The 24,482-nt window shown below is 42.7% G+C and overlaps 2 protein-coding genes and 1 long non-coding RNA gene across 3 annotated transcripts; 2 read left to right on the top strand and 1 right to left on the bottom strand.

Moving 5' to 3' along the window:
- Positions 1-11,613: 11,613 nt before the first annotated feature.
- On the bottom strand, positions 11,614-13,649 carry LOC120880404. Its single transcript, XR_005725030.1, has 3 exons — positions 13,509-13,649; positions 12,340-12,346; positions 11,614-11,625 (listed from the first exon to the last, which is right to left on the bottom strand). It is a non-coding gene; the product is annotated as an uncharacterized LOC120880404 (long non-coding RNA).
- Positions 13,249-13,626, top strand: LOC120880403 (60S ribosomal protein L39-like). Its single transcript, XM_040263763.1, has one exon. It carries the CDS (start codon positions 13,311-13,313, stop codon positions 13,464-13,466), a length of 156 nt encoding a protein of 51 aa, XP_040119697.1. The 5' UTR covers positions 13,249-13,310; the 3' UTR covers positions 13,467-13,626.
- A 6,961-nt stretch (positions 13,650-20,610) lies between the features above and the next one.
- On the top strand, positions 20,611-21,473 carry LOC120880402 (high mobility group protein B1-like). The gene has a single exon (XM_040263762.1). The coding sequence runs from the start codon at positions 20,759-20,761 to the stop codon at positions 21,374-21,376; it is 618 nt and encodes a 205-aa protein (XP_040119696.1). The 5' UTR covers positions 20,611-20,758; the 3' UTR covers positions 21,377-21,473.
- The last annotated feature ends 3,009 nt before the right edge of the window (positions 21,474-24,482 follow it).

The following is a 24,482-nucleotide window of genomic DNA, read 5'->3' as shown; positions in this document are numbered from 1 at the left end:
TCTCCATGGTGGATTGCTGCTGCCTCTCAAAGGCTCAGATAGTGTTAGACAAATACAGGCATCTGTGGGAAATGTCCACGTTGGGCATGGCTCTGAGAAGTGCAGACTGGAGCCTACAAGCTTGCTACCCCAGAGTGGGCTACCAGGGATGGGGCACCTTCTGGCTGAGGGTCACTAACTCCTACGGCATGTGTGCGGTGACTGAAGCCCTGTGATTCCCAGATCACACCTCCCTGTGGCTGGGAAATGTTGCTCGCTCCCCACTTGACCTTTGACTTTGTGGATAGTGTTAGTTGCTCAGTACTGTCTCTCTGTGACCCTGTGGACTGCAGCCTTGCAGGCTCCTCTGTCCATGGGATTCTCCAGGCAAGGATACTGGAGTGGGTTGCCATTCCCTTATCCAGGGATCTTCCCGACCCAGGAATTGAACCCAGGTCTCTGGCATTGCAGGTGGAATGACTTTGTGGAGGTGACCTTGTAATTATTTGAGGACTTGGATGTCTGTGTGCCGTTAGAGTCTTTGCTTCCCATTAAAGTGAAAACATTTATCTGGCCAAATGAAGCCACCCTAGACCATTCTAAAAGCAAATGTCCTTTAGCTATTTTGTGTCTGATGTTTGTCTTCCTGTGTTTTCTCTCTTATCTGAGGACTTTGTGGATTTCCTAAAAATCAATATAAGAGGCTGAAAGGAAGTCAGCACTAGCTACTCAGAAGAGCCACATTAACAGAAGAAAAAAAAAAAAAAAGAGAGAGAGAGAGAAGTAAAGGCAAACAGCCGCACATTTTGTGAACATCTACGTGCCTGGCCCTGTGTTAGTGCCATGAAAAGACAGAAAATAAAGGCTGGCACAGCTTTCACGGTTCTCATAAGTATCTGAGAGGGCAACCGGCGAGGCAACTGGAAGGATGGATTCTAATAGAAGGACCTAGGTTTAAACTTCGGCTCTACCATCTGACCAGTTAAGTATCCACCCTGAACCTCATTTTCCTCTCCTGGAAACTGGCGATAAGAAAGGCATCTTCTTGAGAGTAAGATGAAATTATATGAAATCTTTACATCTGAAAGGATAAGCTCAGATAAGCAGTATAATAAAGTGATTATGAATAAGGATTCATAATTTGACTTGAAAATGAAAATTTGTGTATATAATAAACTTACAAAAAAGTGAAAAAAAAACTCATAAATTGTTTTCAATTCAGATCATAAAACACTTGTTTCCTGAGTGTATCAAGAATGCCTACAATTTAATAATAAAATCACAGCTTATTTTTTAAATAGTTCATCTCAGTAGAGAACCACACAGAGGATATGACCAGAAAATTCTCATACATTCACAGATACACACACGTGCAAGCACACACACAGGGAGAAAGGAAGGAAAGAAGAAAGCAAATGGTTTCCTTGAAAAGCAGGAAAAGATGCCCAGCTTTATTCATAATAAGAAAAATTCAAGTTAAAACTAAACTGACACTTGTTTCAAATAGCAGTTAGTAAAGGTTCTAAAGGGTTCGCATGCAGTATCCATAAGAGGGGGGCAAGGTATCCAGCAGACAGTGTTGATAAGGAATTTGGCAAAAAACATCAAAACTATAAACACAAACATGTGTCTCCTTGACTCTGTAGTTCTGTTCTAGGAATGTATTCTGAAGCTGTAGTCACACAATGATAAGTCTATAAGGCAAGGCTGTTCACATCAAGAGGTTGGAGACAATCTGAATATCCTTAAGTGCGTGACTCAGTAAGTACATTGCGGTGTATCGGAACAGCATGATACAGTGTCTCTACAAATAGATTGTCAAGGATCTTAGAGCTGCCTTCAAGATTTGAAAAATTAAGTGAAAAAAATCAAGGTGTATATTTACATTCACATATTTATGTAGCAAATATGTATAATGAAACAGATATGTTTTAGGTGTGTATATATATATATATAAACATATGTTTTGCTACATATGTTACCATTTGTGGAGAAATTTAAAAAATTAAGCTTGCTCATTTCTGCATGGGCTATCTGAATGTACTTAAGAAGCTGGTGGCATTGGTTGTCCCCAAGGAGAGATGTGGGCTGGCAGGAAGTGTTGAGGGGGAAAAAAAAAAAGGAACCTTCATTGTATACTCTTTGGATTTTGCAAGAGCACAGATTCTGAAGTCAAATGACACAATGGTCAAATACGCATTGTATTTTCCTTTCGGAAAGATTTACATGAACGTCATGTCATATGTACTCACTAATTTAATAAATATTCAGTGTTGCTTTTAGTCAGTACTCATATTGGTGTTGGGATAGGCTGTGATATTTAAGGCATGTATGATACTTCCATTGCGCCAGATCCAGTTCAGAGTGTCCTACTTCACAGATGAGGAAACTGAAGGTCACAGAGAGTGAACGGACTTGTCCAAAACCAAACAGGTAGTAAGTGGCGGAAAATGAAAAGTCAGCGGGTTAGTTGCTCAGTCCTGTCTGACTCTCTGTGGCCCCATGTACTGTAGACAGCCAGGCTTCTCTGTACATGCCATTCTCCAGGCAAGAAAGCTGGCATGGGTAGCCACTCCCTTCTCCAGGGGATCTTCCTGAACTGAGGAAGATCCTGCATCGATCCTGCATCCAACCCGAGTCTCCTGCATCGTAGGCAGATTCTTTACCATCTGAGCCACCAGGGAAGTCACTGGGCTTGAAAATCTGTCTCTAGAGTCTGAGCTTTCAGTTAAAACCAGGATGAGGTCATTATCTGGGGGAGCAAACTGACAAATGAAAATCTGGGGTCCTTTGTTGAAAATGGATGAATTTCAGTGCAGCAACAACAGAGCATTGAAACAAGCTGAGATCCATCTGAGCACAGGGCCCTGCAGGGCTGCACAGGCCACACACCCCCGGGGCTGGCCTGGGTCAACATCCCGCTGCCTGCCACACAAAGGGCCCCGAGCCCTCATGGAGCTGCTTGCAACTGGAGGAGGTGAGTGGGTGAGACTTAAGCAAACAGGCGTCAGTAGTGAGCCAAGAAGGAAGGCACGGTGCCACAGGGGTGACGGGGAGTCAGGGGAGGGAGGCCCTGGCCCATGACACCTGGGTGACTTTGTTCAAACCCGTGCTTCCCTAATGTGTTTTGACTATAGAATCATTTCACTGAATTTAATTCTGTATTTTCACTTTTTCACCTTATACTACCACCTCTGGAACTAGAGTTTTGACACTTTTTCAGGACAGCACGTCTCTCTGGGGCTTCCCAGGGGGCGCTCGTGGTAAAGAAAGTAAAAGTGTAAGTGTTAGTTGCTCAGTCGTGTCTGACTCTTTTGTGACCCCATGGACTGCAGCCCGCCAGGCTCCTCTGTCCATGGGATTCTCCAGGCAAGAATCCTGAAGTGGGTAGCCATTCCCTTCTCTAGGGGATCTTCCCCACCCAGAGATTGAACCTGGATTTCCTGCACTACAGGCAGATTCTTGACTGTCTGAGCCACCAGAGAAGGCCTGGTGGTAAAGAACCTACCTGCAGTGCAGGAGACATAAGAGACGCAGGTTCGATCCCTGGGTGGGGAAGATTCCCTGGAGGAGGGCATGGCAACCCACGCCAGTATTCTTGCCCAGAGAATCCCATGGACAGAGGAGCCTGGCGGGCTACAGTCCATGGGTTTGCACAGAGTCGGACATGACTGGAGCGACTTAACAGGCATGCACGCACGCACTGGTCTCTCTAACATGCCGGGGGGCAACTGAGGCCATGCTAATTTCACATGTCCTCACGTGTTTCGGCAGTCAGAGACCTCGCAGAGAACGAAGCAGTGTCTGACTGTACTTTATGTGTGGTATGGGTTTAATTACTTACTCTCCAATCCTTATAGAACATTCCTTTCATCACCTTTTCCTTTTAAAGCTTTCTTCTCCTCCTATTTTCTTATTTTCCATTCCAGACCATGTATGTACCAGTGTTTTCTGAAATGTGAGACCATGTTGTACTTGATACCATCTTAGGAACTAAAGGATTTATTTGCTTCCAAAATAATGAGTTCCATGAAAGGAGGAATGTATCCGTTAAGGCTCGAGTGCAATCTTGGCATCTGAAACTAGTGGCTTTGTCTTGTTTTGTGTCTGTGTATTGGGGTGCAGAACCAGACTACAGGAAAATGTTTACAGAATGCTAAATTCATCCACGGTTAAAGGACACCCGTGGAAACTGTGCTAAAGGCTCTTTAGGTTGTTAAGACAGTGACATTTTAAAAACATTTGTCTTATCTTAAAATTTTGCCTTTAGCTAAGATGGCTCCAAGTAAATTCTATTACAGCTGTTTGCTTGTCATTAAAGAGGGGGACTTCAAGCTCTTCATCCTGCATTTAGATCAACTATTTGACTGAGATGGTGATTTTTCTTGACTTTATTTCATGCATTTCCTTGTTTGCACGGACCAACTCAGCCAGCTGTTTGGGATTTACGTGAACTCAGGGTCAAAGTGCTGATGCAGCTGAGGAATTGTAAAAAAAATTAATTCTGAAAATGGAGGCAAAAGGAATAAGCACCTAAGCCAGAATCCGTGCTTGGGAGGCTAAAACTGATCAATTTCCTGGTCCCTAATTAAAACAAGCCACCAAACACAACAGCGGCATAAAATCCAGGGCTTTTCCTGGTGATGAATGCGACCAGCCTGCAAATTTCTCCTTGCTGGGAACAGAGATTCCGTGTGCAACAGCAGTTAAGCAGAAAGCTTACTGGCAATTTGTGTTCTGCAATATGTATGTCATCTGCTTACTGTCCAGACCCTGTCCTTACCCTGCTCCATCCCCAGTGTAGTTGCCCACTGACACTAGACCAATAAAACTAAAATGAAAGAGGGAGTCTCCTTCCCTCACCTGTGTGTCTTTGAAGGCGTCCATTCCTGTATGTTGAAGGGGTGAACAATTATGGCGGGGGCGGGGGGGGGCGGGTATCTAATCTTTTATATTACGTGAGTTGTGCAAATTTGCATGTGAACCTGCTGCTTTTAAATTGAATCCTAGCTTTCCATCAATTAGCACAGTCATCTCAGATGTAAAGTAGGTTAACTTCTGATTGATCTTCAATTAACACTAGTTCTTAACCATTTACTTTATTTCAAATTCATTTCCCCCTCCTAGTTTTATGCGGAAGTTGCAGAATGACCTTCCTGCTTTTGAAATGCTGATAGCTCTTTAGGATGAAAGAATTGCCATTCCACCCACACTCGCTTTATCCCTGAATTAGTAAAAGCTCCAGTAATAAAAGTCAGTATAATTTTATTTTCCAAAAGAGCATCAGGGAAACAGAAAGACCTCATTACATGCAAATATATTTGGCTTTTTTTGTTTTGTTTTTGCTTTACTTATTTAGATTTTAGAATTGGGAATTTTCACAAAATAAGTCACAGAATCATTCTAGAAAGCCCCAAAATAACATCTGTAAAACTTCAGTAATCTAGAGGTGTGCAAAATTATTGGGCTTCTTTCCTAGGACAGAAACTCTCAGTTTAAAGTGGCCTCAGATGTCTTCCAGCCCACATTCACCCAGGGCCGGACAGTTCCCTGGACCAGATGGTCAGTCAGCTTTTCCTTGTTGCCACCACTGGACAAAAGGGCAGAATCTCCTTGATGAGGTTGTTAACAGTGAAACTCTGTCAGCTGAATAATATTCACCAATTAATATATTTCAGATATTCTTTTACTGGAATGTTGCAAAATGTTATTGATAATTTTTTATGTTAAAAAAAGAAAAATTGAACTGAGTAAAATTAAAAAACTAATTGGCTTTATTCCATGATTCACGAATCAGGAAGCATCCCGTCTAATAAATCCCAGGAGCTGTACAAACCAAAATGGATGGTTTTCATAGGCAGAATCAGGATGGAACAAGGAAGTTAAAGAATGGATTATTTCAGGCAAGGTCATCTTTCTGAAGGGGAAGGCAAGGGGTCTTATTAAGCAGACTACCTCACTAGTGTTTATCAGGAAATTCCAGACTGGTGGGTTTAAAATTCCACTCCTGGAAGAAGCTGAAACTGCAATCAGGTTAGATATTTAGTGGGGTTTGGCATAAGTGACTCCATTTGAGGACTATTTTTTTTTTTTGACAGTGCTGTATCATGAGAGATTTTAGTTCCCCGATCAGGGATGGAACTAATGTCCCCTGAAGTGGAAGCACTGAATCTTAACCCCTGGACCTCCAGGGGATTCCCTAGGCCTATTGTTTCAACACTTACGGTGGTTTATCATTGTGATATGTTATCCAAGTTTTCTTTTGATTTGATTAAATCAAATCAAAATTTGATTCATAAAGTATTTGTTATGTCCTAAAGTATAATTTCATCACATGGGAACTATTTTTTTCTACAGAAAAACATATAACGTGTTCTCTAATAGAAATATGATTCTCTTAGTAATCATTTCTGGTATGATCAACTTACTGGAAGCTTTTTATACCATTAAGCAAAGATAATTTTTTTTCATGGAAAAGATGTATGAGTTTTTCCTCTTTATTGTCTTCTTTTTTATATATACATCATTGTTTCTCTTATTAGCATGCTATGTTGAAAATAGAACAATAAGGGTCCCCTTATGAGGTAGACCAAGTAATATTTGCCACAGTAATAAATCCGAAATCTCAGTGGCTTAAAGCAATAAATGTTTACTTCTCACTCATGTTACGGTCCAATGTCCACGTTCTTCTCTGGATGATGGTCCATAGTATAAAATCTTCTCTATTGAGCTAGCATATAAGGAAAAAAAAAAAAAAAAAGAAAGGGAAAACAAAGAGTAGGAGGTTTTGTGGGCCTGAAAGTGAGCTTTATTGTTTCTTCATACATTATATGAGCCAGAACTTGGTCAGTGGCCAAACCCAGTTGCCAGGCTGGCAGGCAAAAACAGCCCAGCCATAGACTCAGGGAGAAGAAAAAGGGTTGGTGAGTTATAGCCAGTTTCTGCTACAGTTGCTCTCAGCATCTAGTTTACCTCTCTACCCTGGACATCTGTGTGTATAGAATACTTCCTAGAATTTCTATTGCATGTGTGCACTCTGAACTTGACTGGTAAATAAATGACGAGGGTTATGAGGCTCTTAAGGGCCCTGAATTCCTGGGTATATGCACTGAAGTATAGGGAATCTAGGGCTTCATCTTGCAGTAACATTGAGGGTGTTCTCTTATTCAAGAAGTCCAAAGAAGGAAACAATAGGTGGTTAGATCTTCATGGCATTAACCTATTTCCCTGCCCCTCAATAGAAATAGAAGGGGAAAAATTGAAAAAGATGATGGATTTTATTTTCTTGGGCTCCAAAATCACTGAGGATGGGGACTGCAGTCACGGGATTAAAAGATGCTTGCTCCTTGGAAAAAAGGCTATGACAAACCTAGACAGCATATTATTAATAAATAACAGAGACATGAGTTTGCTGACACAGGTCCATATGGTCAAAGCTATAGTTTTTCCAGTAGTCATGTATGGATGTGAGAGTTGGACCATAAAGAAGGCTGAGTATGAAAGAATTGATGCTTCTTAACTGTGGTTCTGGAGAAGACTCTTGAGAGTTCGTTGGACTGAAAAGAGATCAAACCGGTCAATCCTAAGGGAAATCAACCCTGAATATTCACTGGAAGGACAGATGCTGAAGCTGAAGCTCCAATACTTTGGCCATGTGATGCAAAAAGTCAACTCATTGGAAAAGACCCTGATGCTGGGAAAAATTGAAGGGAAGAGAGGGGACGACAGAGGATGAGATGGTTGGATGGCATCACTGACTCAATGGACAGGAGTTTGAGCAAGTTCCAGGATCTAGTGAAGGACAGGGGAGCCTGGCATGCTGAAGTCCATGGGATTGCAAATAGTTGGCCACGACTTAGCAACTGAACAACCACAGCAACTTTAGGAAGTATAAGAAGCAAGCATTACTTTTTTTTTTTTTTTTTGACCTAGTCTTTCATGGACTTTATTTTTTATAAAAGTCCAAATTTTAGCAAAACAGTAATAGGTAGAAGTAACTTAAATAATACTTTGTACATTGTCTTTTACATTGTTTTGGGGTATTTTTTGAATAGTCATAAATTTTTAAAGTTTTTTTAAAAACTTCATTTTTATTTTTAAATTGTTTCTTCTAGTTTTATTGAGGTATAACTGACTATATAAATTTAAGCTGTATAGAATATTGGCTTGACTTATATATGATGAAATGATTATCACTATAAGTTTTGTGACCACCTGTCATCTTCTATAGATAAACTTCAAAAATAGAAAAAAAACCTTTTTTCTTGTGTTGAGAACTCTTAGGATTTACTCTTTTAACAACTTTGATATATAGTGTACTGCTGCTGCTGCTAAGTCACTTTAGTCGTGTCCGACTCTGTGCGACCCCAGAGATGGCAGCCCACCAGGCTCCCCCGTCCCTGGGATTCTCCAGGCAAGAGCACTGGAGTGGGTTGCCATTTCCTTCTCCAATGAGTGACAGTGAAAAGCGAAAGTGAAGTCGCTCAGTCGTGTCCGACTCCTAGCGACCCCATGGACTTCAGCCCACCAGGCTCCTCCGTCCATGGGATTTTCCAGGCAAGAGTACTGGAGTGGGGTGCCATTGCCTTCTCCTATATAGTGTACAGCAGTGTTAATTATATTTATCATGTTGTACATTACACCCATAGTAATTATTTACCTTATAACTGGAAGTTTGTACCTTTTGACTGTTTTCTCCCAATTCCCTGTCCCCCTACTCCCACTTTTGGTTACCACAAATCTGATCTTTTTAATTTTTTTTCTGAGTTTGTTTGTTTTTGAAGTATCACTGACCTACAACACTATGTTAGTTTCTGTTATACAACATAGTGATTTGATATTTCCCTACATTTCAAAATGGTCACCACAATAAGTCTAGGTAAGTGAAAGAGGAGAGTGAAAAAGTTGGCTTAAAGCTCAACATTCAGAAAACAAAGATCATGGCATCTGCTCCCATCACTTCATGGGAAATAGATGGGGAAACAGTGGAAACAGTGGCAGACTTTTTTTTTTTTTGGCTCCAAAATCACTGCAGATGGTGATTGCAGCCATGAAATTAAAAGACGCTTACTCCTTGGAAGAAAAGTTATGACCAACCTAGATAGCATATTGAAAAGCAGAGACATTACTTTGCCAACAAAGGTCTGTCTAGTCAAGGCTATGGTTTTTCCAGTGGTCATGTATGGATGTGAGAGTTGGACCGTGAAGAAGGCTGAGCACCAAAAAATTGATGCTTTTGAACTGTGATGTTGGAGAAGACTCTTGAGAGGCCCTTGGACTGCAAGGAGATCCAACCAGTCCATTCTGAAGGATATCAGCCCTGGGATTTCTTTGGAGGGAATGATGCTGAAGCTGAAACTCCAGTACTTTGGCCACCTCATGCGAAGAGTTGACTCATTGGAAAAGACTCTGATGCTGGGAGGGATTGGGGGCAGGAGGAGAAGGGGATGACCGAGGATGAGATGGCGGGATGGCATCAGTGACTCGATGGATGTCTGAGTGAACTCCGGGAGTTGGTGATGGACAGGGAGGCCTGGCGTGCTGCGATTCATGGGGTCACAAAGAGTCAGACACGACTGAGCAACTGAACTGAACTGAATATGTCACCATATAAAGGTATTACAAGTCATTGATTAGTTTTTTTCCCATGCTGTGCATAGCTATCTATCATCTATTTATCTATTTGGTAATTTTTAGTTGCTGATCTCTTAAGTTCAAATGCATTTTAACAACCCTGCATTTTTACTCCCCTCCTACCACATTGACTGCTTTTGACCTCATATTTTACAATTCTGTTTTCTGCTTCCCTTAACTACTTATTGGATATATATAGATAATTTAACTACTTTTGTCTGTTAACCTTCCTACCAGCTTTATACATGGCTAATTTATGATTTGTACTATATATTTTTTTCTTACCAATGAGAATTTTCCTTTTGTAATTTTCATGTTTCTACTTGTGGCCTTTTCTTTTGGGGTTAGAGGAGTCCCTTAAACATTTCTTGTAAAAGTGGTTTGGTGGTGCTGAACTCATTTAGCTTTTACTTGTCTATAAAAGAGATTCCCTGGCAGCTCAGCTGGTAATGAATCTGCCTGCAATGCAGAAGGACCCTGGTTCAATTCCTGGCTCGAGAAGATCCTGTGGAGAAGGGATAGGCTACCCACTCTAAAACTTTTAATCTCTCCTTCAAATCTGAATGAAAAAGCTTGCTGGGTGGAGTATTCTTGGTTGCATTTTTTCCCTTCCATCACTTTAAATAAATTCTACCACTGCTTTCTGGCCTGCAGAGTTTCTGCTGATAAGTCACCTGATAGCCCTATGGGAGTTCCCTTGTATGTAAACCGGCTATTTTCCTGTAGCTTTTCCCATGCTCCCTTTAATACTATTTATCCATCATTTTTGCTATTTTAATTATAACGTGTCTTGGTGTTGTGTGCTTCTCTTGTGGCTCAGCTGGTAAAGAATCTGCCTGCAATGAGGGAGACCTGGGTTTGATTCCTGAGTTGGGAAGATCCCGTGGAGAAGAGAAAGGCTACCCACTCCAGTATTCTGGCCTGGAGAATTCCATGGACTGTTACAGTCCCTGGGGTCACAAAGAGTCAGGCAGACTGAGTGATTTTCACTTTCACTTTTCTTTCACTTTGGCGTTGTGTTCTTTGGATTCATCCTGTTTGGGACTCTCTATGCTTCCTGGAACTGGATGTCTATTTTCTTTCCCAGGTTAGGGAAATTTTCAGCTGTCATCTCTTCAAATATATTTTCTGCCTCTTTTTCTATCTCTTGCTCCTGCTGGGATCTCTATAAGGAGAACATTAGAACACTTGATGCTGGCTGAGACATCTCTCAAATTGTCCTCATCTCTTTTCTTTCTTTTTTCTGTTCTACTAAGCATTTTCCACTATTCTGTCTTCCAACTCACTCATCTATTCCTCCGTATCATCTATTCTACTGTTAATTCCTTCAAATCTGGTGTTGCCCTGCTGATGAGTGGGACTGGATCCCAGGGCAGCTGGCTGAGGGGTTTAAGGTGTCTTATAGCTTGCATAGCCTGCTGATGGATAGAACCGTGGCCCAGGGAGCCTAAGGGTTGTTGTCTATCTGCTGGTGGGCAGAGCCAGATCTCAGTGTCTCTGTATGCAGTGCTCTGGGCGTCCTGGGGTTAGTGCCAGTGCACTGCTATACAGAGTCAGGTGTAGGCATCCGTGTGGACAGGGGCAACTCTGGGCTCAGGGTGTCTTAAGGCAGTGGGGTTGCTGGTAGGGGGCTGTGTCTCTACCTTGCTAGCTGCTTGACCCAAGGCATCCAAGTGCTGGCACCAACAGGCTGGTGGGTGGCGCTGGGTCCCAGTGCTAATAAGCTAAAAGGAGGATTTCAAAATGACACTTGCCAGCACTAGAGCCCACATGGTAGTTGGAGCCCCTCAAACGGCCGCTGCCAGTGTCTGCATCCCCAGAATGAGCTCCAGTTGTCTCCTGCTTCTCTGGGCAGCTCTCCAAGAACAGCAGGTGAGTCAGATCCAGGATCCTTTCAAATGACTACTACTGCCTTGGGTACCAGAGCCTGTAAGATTTTGTGAGTGCCCTTTAAGAGTGGAGTGTCTATTTCTCAGAGTCCTCTGGCTCTCCTGAAAATAAGCCCCACATATTCTGGGGGTTTGTCTCCCAGTTGTAGGATCCGCAGGCTGCATATTCGAACGTGGGACTCGGACCATTTGTTCTTTGAGAAAATCTCTGCAGTTGTAAATATCCGCTCATTTGCAGGTTGCCCTCTCATGTGCAGGTATGAGTCCTGACTCTATCACATCTCTGCCCCTCCTGCCTGTCTCACTGTGATTAGTTCTTTATGACTTTAGGAGTCTCCTTCTCCTGCTTAGTTATAGGAGTCTTTTCTGCTAGCTTTTCTAAATTTTCTCATCTGTAGTTGCTCTGCAAATGTTGTAAGTTTGGTGAGTCACGGGAGGAGGTGAGTTCCGAGTCTTCCTACTCTGCCATCTTGGCCATTCTCCTGCCACTATTCTTATCAACATTTGAAATGAAACTGAGTTGCAAGGAGATTCGACTTCATTGGTTTGATATTGGTGCGACTGCTATATTTGATTTGGAAAGATGTGGCTGCCTTTGATGTATATAATTTGAAAGAGTTAGTTTAACTCTTACCATGGGTCTCCAGCACATGAGTATCTAACTAGTCGCCACTTCCTTCTCTGGCATCCTGTCATACCTGCTCATTCTAGAACCTGCAATAAAATGGATGACGCTCTCTGACCAAAAGAGAACTCAGTGCTTTTTCAGAGTTCACAGACTACCAGGCCAACATCCATCCATCAACTCTGTCTTCATCTTGTTTGGGCTGATGAGAACTATAGCCCTGGGCCAGAGATGTTCCCTCTTCTCTCCACTTGGGCTAGGAGTAGAGGAGGGTAGCATTAAGGCTTGTTTGTATTTTACTTACGTCTAGTGAACCTCTGGGAACTTCAGTGTGAATTTATGTGAACTTCCTGTGAAATGACCAATTTGGTTAAAGGAAAACTCTGCTTGTAGTTATTCCCTTAGCACTGGACATTAATCTTTTGATTTGCTTTGGTCTTGATTTTTTTTCATTTTTTATTGGAGTATAATTGCTTTACAATTTGTTTGGTTTCTGCCATGCAACAAAGTGAATCAGCTGTATGTATATGCATCATCCTTCTCTCTTGAGCCTCCCTCTCGCTCCCCTATTCCACCCCTCTGGGTCATCACGGAGCAGCAAAGTGAGCCTCCAGTACAGCAGCTCCCCACTAGCTATCTATTTTACACATGGCAGTGTGTATATGTCAATGCTATTCTGAAATTAATCTATTTTTGCTTTTGTTTTGTTTTTGGCATTAATCTTTAATAGGACTAATGCAGAGCGTCATTCAATAACCCCAGTTCTGAATTGTAGCCCAGAATAAGGAGGCAGATAAAAGAGATTCTCAAATTGAGTGGCTCAAATGGTAAAGGAGCTGCTTGCAATGTAGGAGACCCAGGTTTGATCACTGGGTTGCGAAGATCCTCTGGAGAAGAGAATGGCAGCCCACTCCAGTATCCTTGCCTGGAAAATCCCATGGAGAGAGGACAGAGGACTAGTGGGCTATAGTCCATGGGATCGCAAAGGGTCAGACATGACTGAGCGACTAACTCTTATCACTTAATCAGTTTGAAAAAGCTGCCACTATCTAAATTCAATAGTCAGAAAGGAGAGTCAATGAAAGATTAACCAGTTAACCTAAGAAAGAAATAGGGGCTTCCGCTCACTTCCTCCTCTTTTCTCTTCTCCGCCATCCTATGTGCGGTTGAGTTCTCTCCTCACCATGTCTTCTCACAAGACTTTCAGGATCAAGCGATTCCTGGCCAAGAAACAAAAGCAGAATTGTCCCATTCCTCAATGGATTCGAATGAAAACTGGCAATAAAATCAGGTACAACTCCAAGAGAAGACATTGGAGAAGAACCAAGCTGGGTCTATAAGAAGCAAGCTGGGTCTATAAGAAGTGGTCTTAACATGTGTACCACTTTTTTAAGCAGCCAAATCACAGAACATCACTACTGTAATGCTTGGCTCCTGATGTTTCTTATTTCCTAACTATCAGTCTGAGACTCAGTAATAAATATGAAACATTGGAACTGTTGTATTAAAAAAAAAAAGAAAGAAAGAAATAGGGAATTTTATTCAAGCCAAATTTGAGGATTATGGCTCAAGAAGAACATCTCAGAAAACTCTGAGAAAGGTTCTGCCCATTTGAAATCAAAGCACAGTTATACTCATTTTTTGAGATGGGGGCTGAACATTAACTGAAGTATTATGGACAGTTTACACAATCAAGATCTAAGTACCACGTGACCCCTTATCAAGAATGAATGTCATCTTTAAAATGCTGTCTTGTTGGTGCTAAGAGAATGTTGCCCTTTATGACTGAGCAGGTGTTTCTGCCCATGGTGCTGTGTGTGTGTGCTGTGTGCGTTTAGTCCCTCAGTCACGCCCCACTCTTTGCGGCCCCGTGTACTGTAGCCCGCCAGGCTCCTCTGCCCATGAAATTCTCCTGGCAAGAATACGGGAGTGGATTGCCATTGCCTACTCCAGGGGTTCTTCCCAATGCAAGGCTCGAACCTGCATCTCTTGCATCCTCTGCATTGGCAAGTGGATTCTTTACCACTAGCACCACTTGGGAGGCCCACCCACTGGGGAGGTTTAGTCAATGCATAATATAGATATACAATGCACACTCTGGAGAGAGGAGACCAAAGGGCAAAGAAAATGCTTTATGTTTAAATTTTTCTTGACTTGCCATCAAATATGAATTTAATTTCATGTGAGAGGTTATGCAGGCAAAGCACTACTTCCTACACAGGAGGCCTTGGAGTCTCAAGAAGGTGTAGAGGACTTTCCCTTGTCTTGGGCAGTTGAGAATTGGCGCCTTCCATTTCTTGAAGGTCACAGGGATGAAAGGAGGCAGGGAGAGGATTGTAGCCCTGCTGTCAAAACCAGGTGGGTTTTCCATGTTCTTTTACCAAACTCAATGCTTTTGACTGTCTGTTTAAAATCTTCTGCTGTAGAAGTCAATAGTAGTGATGCCAAAAGCTCAGCCTCTGTGCACCAGTGCTAAATCAAATCACAGAGATAGAGTTGTGGGTTAAGTAGAAAAGAATAGTTTAATTGCTCTGTCAGACAAAGGGGACACAGCAGATTTGTACCCTGAAAAACTGTGTGTCCCAATGGAAGAGGATTTGATGAGTTTTATAGCAGTGGTTCAGGGCAGGGCTGCTTAAGGATCAGCGTGTGTGCCGGGTCTCAGGTGGTCTCCTGATTGTCTCTGAAGAATGCTTCATCAAGTAGTTAGCATCTTCCATTTGTTGGGAGCTTTAGTTCTGCAGAAAAACTCAGAGATATTTTTATGTGTTCCGCCCTTGAGGTGGAACCAGGCCTCTCCCCCAAGAAGGCACTACTCTTTCTTGACTGCCCCTCCCTTGTCTCTTCGTCACTTTCTTCCCTTATTAGCCACTGAAAGGTTTCTGTGACCAGGACCCCCACAAGGTCCTGCTTGGTTTCAAGAGCAAACCTCACAGAGCTTGCTTTCCTTGCAAAAAATGATTCAGTTGACACCAAATCTCAAAACTCTCTCTTCTCCTCTCTCTCTTTCCTCTCTTGCCTATTAATGAGGACCTCTACCTTTCCTTTTTCTGGCATTTTCCCCCTTTATTGGTGAGTACGTTCACTTCTCAGTCTGGCTTAAAAATAGTTTACTCTTTTCAAAAAGGCAGCCAAAGATTTGGTGAGAAACTAATTAATTGATATTTAGTTTTGAAAAAAAAGGCGGAGGGGGGGGGACTAAGTTAGGAAATCTAGATTTAAATATTCCTTGATGACTAGCTGTGACTAAAGAATGCATATTCTTGATGAAAGTGTGTTACTTGGGGGACATCACAAGCCAATCAGGTAGGTTAAAAGCCTCACTGGCCTTACGAAGAATTTGGCCTTTTACAATGAAAGTGCCTGTCCTTGCTCTCTGGTGTGTAGGAATGTGAAACAGCGAAGGTTCAGAGGCAGTTTATTCCCCCTGGGCCTGTCACAGTGCTTACCCATAAGGGACACTGAATTCGTGATTTTTGAATGCTCTGATGGAGGCTTGCCTGCAGGTATGAGAACAAACGATGAGGGAAATTACATAGGAGGGGCAGAGGGCAGAAAGAATGGTTTTTCGATTTTAAGAGCCTGTGAAATGCTTGAGAGGGCAGAGGTCAGTGCATTTTGATCTCTGGGGAGATGAAACACCCTGAGTCGGACAAGAGACGAGGAACCCCAGAAAAGCGCGGTTAACCTCGAAGTCTATAAAAGGCTTGGCAGGGAGGGTAAGAAGTGCAAATCCCATTAGTGGAGAAGGAAAGTATTTTCACAGCCACCTTTTAAAAAGCTGAAAGGCAGGACACAGAATTTTCTTTCCCTCTGCCTTCCCTCCCTGTTGGGACGGAATGAGGTGCCCCAGAGCCAGCACACTCAGAATAATGGCACTAGAGTAATAATGAGACCTTTCTCCAGGGACCGATTTGTCTGCAGAAAGGAGAAGTCATCAGGTATCCACTGGGGATGAATTGCACCTTCTCTTAACAATGGCTCTGATGAAGCTGCTAGAAGGTTCTTATCAGGGCGTAAAGACTCCTCCAAGCAGCAGGAGAAGGAGAGAGAGGGAGAAAAATGAAAGGCTAGCAAGCCCCAAATCATCGTCGAGGAGCAGTGGAGAGAATAAGGGAGGCACGCTTCCTGAATGCAAGTGATGTTGGCTGGTCAGTCAAACCGAGCCTCTGAAGAGAGAGATTAAAAAAGATGAGCGGGGCCAGCCTTCCCATAGGCAGGCTTTTTGCACAGAGGGCGAGGGTGGCTGGGTTTAAGCTGTGGAATTCTAAATTCCTCAGGCGGAAGTGAATAGCCAGCGGTCATACCAACACCTCCTCTGTCCTCCACCTCGGGACTTTCTAGACCCCAGAGACGACCCTCAAGATTCAGAAACAGTGGATTTTCAGGGTGCTATTGAAGCGAGAAGAGAAATAGAATTGGTTTTATATTTATTAAATTTGTTAGATGCTTCGCTGTGTTGGGGCTCATTGACTCTTCATCACCTCTGGAGAGGTGCCTATTATTACTTACCATGGGACAGGTGGACTCTGATAAAGACTCCAATTAGATTGCACCCCCATCCAAAATACTTCATTGGCGCTTCATATTTAAATGGAGTTAAGCTCTGCCCTTCCTCTACCTCCAGAATTCAGTTTCCAGGACGTGACTACCATCCACCTCTCTGGATTTTTTCCCCCACAACTTATAACTGTACCTTTGATTTCCTCCTGGGAAGTTGACTTATTGATGTTGTCCAGTTGAGACCTCACTTCTCCGCATTCCTGCCTTGGTTGATGTTAACCCCTCCACCTGGAATGTTCTTCTGACATTTCAGCCTACTCTACCCACTTGTTGAAGCTCTACCCACCTTTCAAAGTTGGGAGAATTCTCCTCCTTCAGGAGATCTTTATCAAAATGGAAGTGGCATCTCCCTGTCTGAAATGCTTAGGGCACTTCTCTCTCTTATGGGGCTTCTCCTATTGTACCTTGTTTATGATTGTTTACGGTCTTGTATAACTCTAATGAACCGTGAGTTCTTTAAGGGCAAGGACTGTGTCTTTCTTATCTCTCTTTATCTCCCACTGCCTAGCACATTGTAGATGATCATTAAATAGTGATTAAATAAGAATTTTCATTAGCACCTGTATTTCTAATTTTGAAGTTGCATGAACTTTCTAAGTCGATTTGAAAAACAAATTTATAGGAAGAAACTGGATCTGAGAGGCAACATTCAAGTCCTAGATGGACAGTAACACAAGAAGAGATGTCACTGACTCATATTCTTCCCAGGGACAGACTGCTTACACATTTTGGATTTTGGCACTTTCCCCTTCTTTTCCTCCTTACCTAAAGAAGGTGGGATACAGGTGGAATTTATTGCATACTTAACTCTATGTCTACCCCTTTGCTGACCATTTCACACCACTAACCGATTTAATCTTTGCAATAATCCTTTGCAGGAGCATTATTTCCATTGCATAGTTGAGTAAAAAAACAAAACAAACAAACAAACCACAACAACAACAAACAAAGACCCGAGAGCCACAAGTCTGGGAGACAGACTTGGATGCTATCCCCAGAAAACTACTGCTCAAGGTCAATCTTTGTCACAGGTCAGTCAAGTAAAGCTTAACCAAGTTATGGAAACTCTGAGGGCTCAGTATTCACATCTCTAGGATGGGGAGCATAATGATCTCTGGATTGTTTGTTGTAAGGATTTAAGGAAAGGATTAAATGTGATTAAATGATCAAGAAAAAGTGGAATTTCCACCATGGTGCTTGAGACACAATCTATTAGGTATTTAAAAAGAAATTAAGATGCATTCTTTTGTATTATCTAAAAGTGACCAACTCCATGTGATCTGGTGTTCTGTTTTAACCCAGTTCAATCTCTGGGCAGGAAATCATCCTCATTCAACACTAAGCTAAACACCCTTTCAGGATGTTCCGGGGATCTCCCTGTGCACACATCTCTCTTCACCATCTCTCATTCACAAAAATTTTTATAGAAGAGTCTTGTCAAGATGACACTCCGGCAGAGGGTAGAAATGGAGAGGTAACAGTGTCCCATTTTTAAGAATACCAAAAAACTTTAATAACTTCTGAGCCCATGTGACTAATTAGAGCCAGAACTAAAGATCAGACCCCAGGGCTTCTCTCTCCTACACCAGGAGACTCAAGAGGACTTGCCTGGCCTAGGGAATAGGTGACAGTCCAGAGACAGATTGGTTTTCAACTCATCTCTAATTTCCCTTGATTTCTATGCTCTGGTTACATGTTAATGGCTTGGCAGAAACTTCAAAATTAAACTTGTGAAAGACATCACTGTTATTGGACCTCTAGGCAATTACAGTAGCTGTCAAAGGTTTTAGAGCCAACATCCAGCTTGACCCTTTCTAAATGACTCAAGTGCGGCATTTTAATGAGAAATGAAAGCAGAAAAGGTGTTGCTTTTTTTAAAACAGGCGGTTTTAATGGGGAAATTGGGACTGAATTTGACTGCCTATCCAAAGGGTACTGGTGGGATGGGCAAGCAGAGCCTAGGGCTGTTGACTTCTGTTTGTTTCAGCAGCTTTCTCAGCCTCTCCCACTGAAACCTCTCAGGAGAAGTCACAAAGAGAGATATTGAAGAATTACTCCCCGGGAAGGCTTCAATCTCATGACTGCATTTGAGATACCTAGATTACCAGCTCCAGTCAGTCCCCCTTTTCTCCTTCATCTCTAGGCCTGGTCAAGAGTAACTGACTGGGTGCCAAGGCCAAGCTACCTTTTTTTTTTTTTTCAAAAGACAAAATTCATACACCCTAAAATTCACCTATTTAAGGTACACAATTTTGTACATTAACAAAGTTGTGCAACCATCACCATGATCTAATTTTGTAATGTTTTCATCACTCCAAAAAGAAGCTCATACCCATTAGCATGCATTCCCCATTCTTCTTGTCTTCGGCCCCCGGAAGCCGCTAATCTGCCTGTTTCTATGGATTTGCCTCTTCTGGACATTTCGTAAAAATGGAATAATATGATAGATGGCATTTTGTGTCTGGCTATATTCACTTAGCATAATACATTCAAAGTTGAGAGGTTAAAGGGAGCAGTCTGCAAGATCAGTCTCACTTCTGACATCAATTGCAAGTTTGGAGACCCAAAGATTTAAAAGTTAGCTAGAAGGACTCACAAAACTCACTGAAAACTGTTATACTCATGGTTAATGTTCATTACAGCTGAAGAAGAGCATTAAAGTCAGCCAAAGGAAGAGGTACATAGGCAGAGTCCACCAAAGTACCAGCTGTGGAACCTTGGTATACAGGTTGACTATGTAAACCTGTTTGACTACTCAAGTGGCTGACTTTAGTTTCCAGTCCTCAGAGGTCAACCAATAATATGTGTCCCAAAGCCCCATCCTAAATTCCACTGTTAGACTCTGGCTGGCCCAAGGCTCTAGATCAAACAAAACCACTTTTAACAGTCAGGACATTCCAAGGGAACCAGACATCTTGGAATGTGAAGTCAAGTGGGCCTTAGAAAGCATCACTACGAACAAAGCTAGTGGAGGTGATGGAATTCCAATTGAGCTGTTTCAAATCCTGAAAGATGATGCTGTGAAAGTGCTGCACTCAATATGCCAGCAAATTTAGAAAACTCAGCAGTGGCCACAGGACTGGAAAAGGTCAGTTTTCATTCCAATTCCAAAGAATGGCAATGCCAAAGAATGCTCAAACTACCACACAATTGCACTCATCTCACATGCTAGTAAAGTAATGCTCAAAATTCTCCAAGCCAGGCTTCAGCAATACGTGAACTGTGAACTCCCTGACGTTCAAGCTGGTTTTAGAAAAGGCAGAGGAACCAGAGATCAAATTGCCAACATCTGCTGGATCATGGAAAAAGCAAGAGAGTTCCAGAAAATCATCTATTTCTGCTTTATTGACTATGCCAAAGCCTTTGCCTGTGTGGACCACAATAAACTCTGGACAATTCTGAAAGAGATGGGAATACCAGACCACCTGACCTGCCTCTTAAGAAATCTGTATGCAGATCAGGAAGCAACAGTTAGAACTGGACATGGAACAACAGACTGGTTCCAAATAGGAAAAGGAGTACGTCAAGGCTGTATATTGTCACCCTGCTTATTTAACTTATATGCAGAGTACATCATGAGAAACACTGGGCTGGAAGAAACACAAGCTGGAATCAAGATTGCCGGGAGAAATATCAATAACCTCAGATATGCAGATGACACCACCGTTACAGCAGAAAGTGAAGAGAAACTCAAAAGCCTCTTGATGAAAGTGAAAGAGGAGAGCAAAAAGTTGGCCTAAATCTCAACATTCAGAAAACGAAGATCATGGCATCCGGTCCCATCACTTCATGGGAAACAGATGGGGAAACAGTGGAAACAGTGTCAGACTTTATTTTTCTGGGCTCCAGAATCACTGCAGATGGTGACTGCAGCCATGAAATTAAAAGACGCTTACTCCTTGGAAGAAAAGTTATGGGTTACAGAGCGGAGAGAGTGAGGAGGCTGCGTCTGGCTCCCGCTCTCATAGCCATTGCAGTACATTGAGCTCCATAGAGACAGCGCCGGGGCAAGTGAGAGCCAGACGGGCACTGGGCGACTCTGTGCCTCGCGGAGGAAAAATAATTAATCATGGGCAAAGGAGATCCTAAGAAGCCGAGAGGCAAAATGTCATCATATGCATTCTTTGTGCAAACATGCCGGGAGGAGCACAAGAAGAAGCACCCAGATGCTTCAGTCAACTTCTCAGAGTTTTCTAAGAAGTGCTCAGAGAGGTGGAAGACCATGTCTGCTAAAGAGAAAGGAAAATTTGAAGACATGGCAAAGGCGGACAAGGCCCGTCATAAAAGAGAAATGAAAACTTATATCCCTCCTAAAGGGGAAACAAAAAAGAAGTTCAAGGATCCCAAGGCACCCAAGAGGCCTCCTTCGGCCTTTTTCTTGTTTTGTTCTGAGTATCGGCCAAAAATCAAAGGCGAACATCCTGGCCTGTCCATTGGTGATGTTGCAAAGAAACTGGGAGAGATGTGGAATAACACTGTTGCGGATGACAAGCAGCCTTATGAGAAGAAGGCTGCTAAGCTGAGCGAAAAATATGAAAAGGATATTGCTGCATACCGAGCTAAAGCGAAGCCTGATGCAGCAAAAAAGGGAGCTGTCAAGGCTGAAAAAAGCAAGAAAAAGAAGGAAGAGGAGGAAGATGAGGAAGATGGAGAGGACGAGGAGGAAGAAGAAGATGATGACGGATAAGTTGGTTCTAGCACAGTTTTTTTTTTTCTTGTCTATAAGGCATTTAACACCCCTGTACACAACTCACTCCTTTTAAAGAAAAAAAATTGAAATGTAAGGCTGTGTAAGATTTGTTTTTAAACTGTACAGTGTCTTTTTTTGTATAGTTAACACACTAGCAAATGTGTCTTTAGATAGCCCTGTCTTGGTGGTATTTTCAATAGCCACTAACCTTGCCTGGTACAGTACGGGGGTTGTAAATTGGCATGGAAAGCAGGTTCTTGTCGGTGCACAGCACAAATTAGTTATATATGGGGATGATAGTTTTTTCATCTGATGCAGCTTCTACAAATAATTGTTGTTCTGTTAACTGAATACCACTCTGTAATTGCAAAAAAAAAAAGAAAAGAAAAAAAGTTGCAGCTGTTTTGTTGACATTCTGAATGCTTCTAAGTAAATACAATTTTTTTTTTAAAGAAAAGTTATGACCATCCTAGATGGCATATTCAAAAGCAGAGACATTACTTTGCCGACTAAGGTCCGTCTAGTCAAGGCTATGGTTTTTCCAGTGGTCATGTATGGATGTGAGAGTTGGCCTGTGAAGAAGGCTGAGCGCCAAAGAATTGATGCTTTTGAACTGTGGTGTTGAAGACTCTTGAGAGTCCCTTGGACTGCAAGGAGATCCAACCAGTCCATTCTGAAGGAGATCAGCCCTGGGATTTCTTTGGAAGGAATGATGCTAAAGCTGAAGCTCCAGTACTTTGGCCACCTCATGCGAAGAATTGACTCATTGGAAAAGACTGTGATGCTGGGAGGGATTGGGGCAGGAGGAGAAGGGGACAACCGAGGATGAGATGGCTGGATGGCATCACGGACTCGATGGACGTGAGTCTGAGTGAGCTCCGGGAGATGGTGATGGACAGGGAGGCCTGGCGTGCTGCGATTCATGGGGTTGCAAAGAGTCGGACATGACTGAGCGACTGAACTGAACTGAACTGAACTGAACTGAAGGGAAAAGGCCAGATCTCTGTTTGGGTAAAATGGAATTCTTTACTCTATAAGCGTGCATCCAAGTTGTAGCCTCTGTTAGTACTTCTTTCCCTTTTACGGCTGAGTAATGTTTGGTTGCAGATATACTGTTTTGTTTATTCATTCATCACATGATGAGCTTTGGGTGGTTTCTCGTTTTTGGCCAGTATGAATGATGCCACTATGAAAATTTGTGTACTAGTGTTTCCATGAGGATATGTTTTCAATTTTCTTGGATATTTGCTGCCTGTTAGGAAAAACAGCCTCATGTGGGTGGTCTTTTGGTCCCTACATGGCTGTAAAAGAAAGGCTTGGAGTTGGAGCACTTCTTTACGGAGAGATTAGGGGCTCACAGCCCGTGCCAGGCTTATCACCTTATGTGACATAGTAGTAGCCCAGAGGGACTTCAAAACTGTGTCATAATCACTCTTTTGGAATTGAATTCCGATGAGATAAACTGTTAATGTGGATTACGTTCACATAATTAAGAAAAATGGACATTGAATAATAGCTGAAAGTTCAATTCTGGTGGGGGAGGAAAAAAAGTTCTAGAAGGCAGAAATACTTAAAAAAAAAAAATAAGTAGGGGTTGCTTGTGAGGATCTGTGGGAAGAGTGCCAGGAACTAGGGTTGCTAGAGCAGAAAGGGGCAGTCTATAGGGGTAAGAGAGGAAGGACTCAAGGTCCAGCTCACACACATCGCAGTCCTATATCCATGGAGGCTTGGCTACTGAAGCAAAGCTATTTGATTTTCTAACTCAGGCTTGATTTTCCCTTACTGATTCCCTTAGGATTCTTGTTACAGGACAGTGGCAACAATGGAATGAGACACGCTTTCTTATCCAATTCTTCCAGAGAGAGAAAGATTGATGGGAAACAATACAAACGTCTTCCTGGCACAGATGGGCAGAGCATTTTGCTCGAGGCAGATCAGTCCTAGCATCCTGGAGACAGTTCCAAGAACCACATTAGAAGGGCTTCAGGGAATCACGGAGTTGGCTGGGAAAGGAATAACAACAAGAGCTAAATATGGACCGGCTGGCTCATCACCTCTGAAGGGGAACCAAGCAGTTATGGCGATGATCTTGTGGGCAAAATGCTGTGGGGAATTTGCCTGGGCTGTAGGCATGAAAGTGAAGAGAAAGTGAAGTCTCTCAGTTGTGTCTGACTCTTTGCGACCCCATGGACGGTAGCCTATCAGGCTCCGCGGTCCATGGGATTTTCCAGGCAAGAATACTGGAGTGGGCTGCCACTTCCTTCTCCAGGGGATCTTCCCAACCCAGGGGTGGAACCAGGGCTTCTGCATTGCAGGGGGCATAAGAGGCAGCAAATGTACGGGGAAGGAGTACTTGGGAAGAATGCCCTGCATCGACGGCTTTACAGGGGGCTCTCTCCGCTTCTTTTTCTTCCCCTGACCTGATGCATTCCTCATCTCTGTTGCGTGTGCATCTCCAATGTAAAGAAATGTGAAAAGACAACTTGAAAATTGCCTGAAGAAAGACCACATGGTGCATGCTCAACGGAGCAGATGATGTGAGTAGCAACACCTGGATCTCCTCCCAAGTTTATGCACCTTGATAGGAGGACACCCTTTGGAGCACATCTTCTTCATAAAATGCTGAGGCACTCTTCTTTTTTTTTTCCATTTCTATTTTGTTTGCTGGAGGGGAGGAAAATAAAATTCTTTCTACCCTTCTAGGCTTTCATCAGGGGATCTGTAACAGAAGACGGACTAACAGGAGCATAGCATCTATTCTTCTATGTGTTTCCTATCAATTTGAGGGACTTCCCTGGCCATCCAGGGGTTTAGATTCTGTGATTCCAATTCAGGAGGGGTAGGTTTGAGTCTTAGTTGCGGAAAGATCCCAGATGCCATGTGGTGTGGCCAACAAAACAAAAGTCTCTTTAAAAACAAGTTTATAAATTTAATATGCTATGGGTGCCTTCATAAGGAAATGAAGATCTAGTGAAATAGTTAAAACTGGGAGTTTTTATACAGGGTTTGATGAAGAGTGGGGACAGTAGTGGGAAATTGTGACAGGACAAAGAAAAACAAGCTAAAAGGAATAAGCTGGGGGACCTTGGCAAGGTCCATTCAT

The sequence above is a fragment of the Oryx dammah genome, unplaced genomic scaffold, assembly GCF_014754425.2.
Source record: "Oryx dammah isolate SB20612 unplaced genomic scaffold, SCBI_Odam_1.1 HiC_scaffold_21, whole genome shotgun sequence".
NCBI classification, from domain to species: Eukaryota; Metazoa; Chordata; class Mammalia; order Artiodactyla; family Bovidae; genus Oryx; species Oryx dammah.
This window is presented reverse-complemented; position numbering and strand designations above follow the sequence as displayed.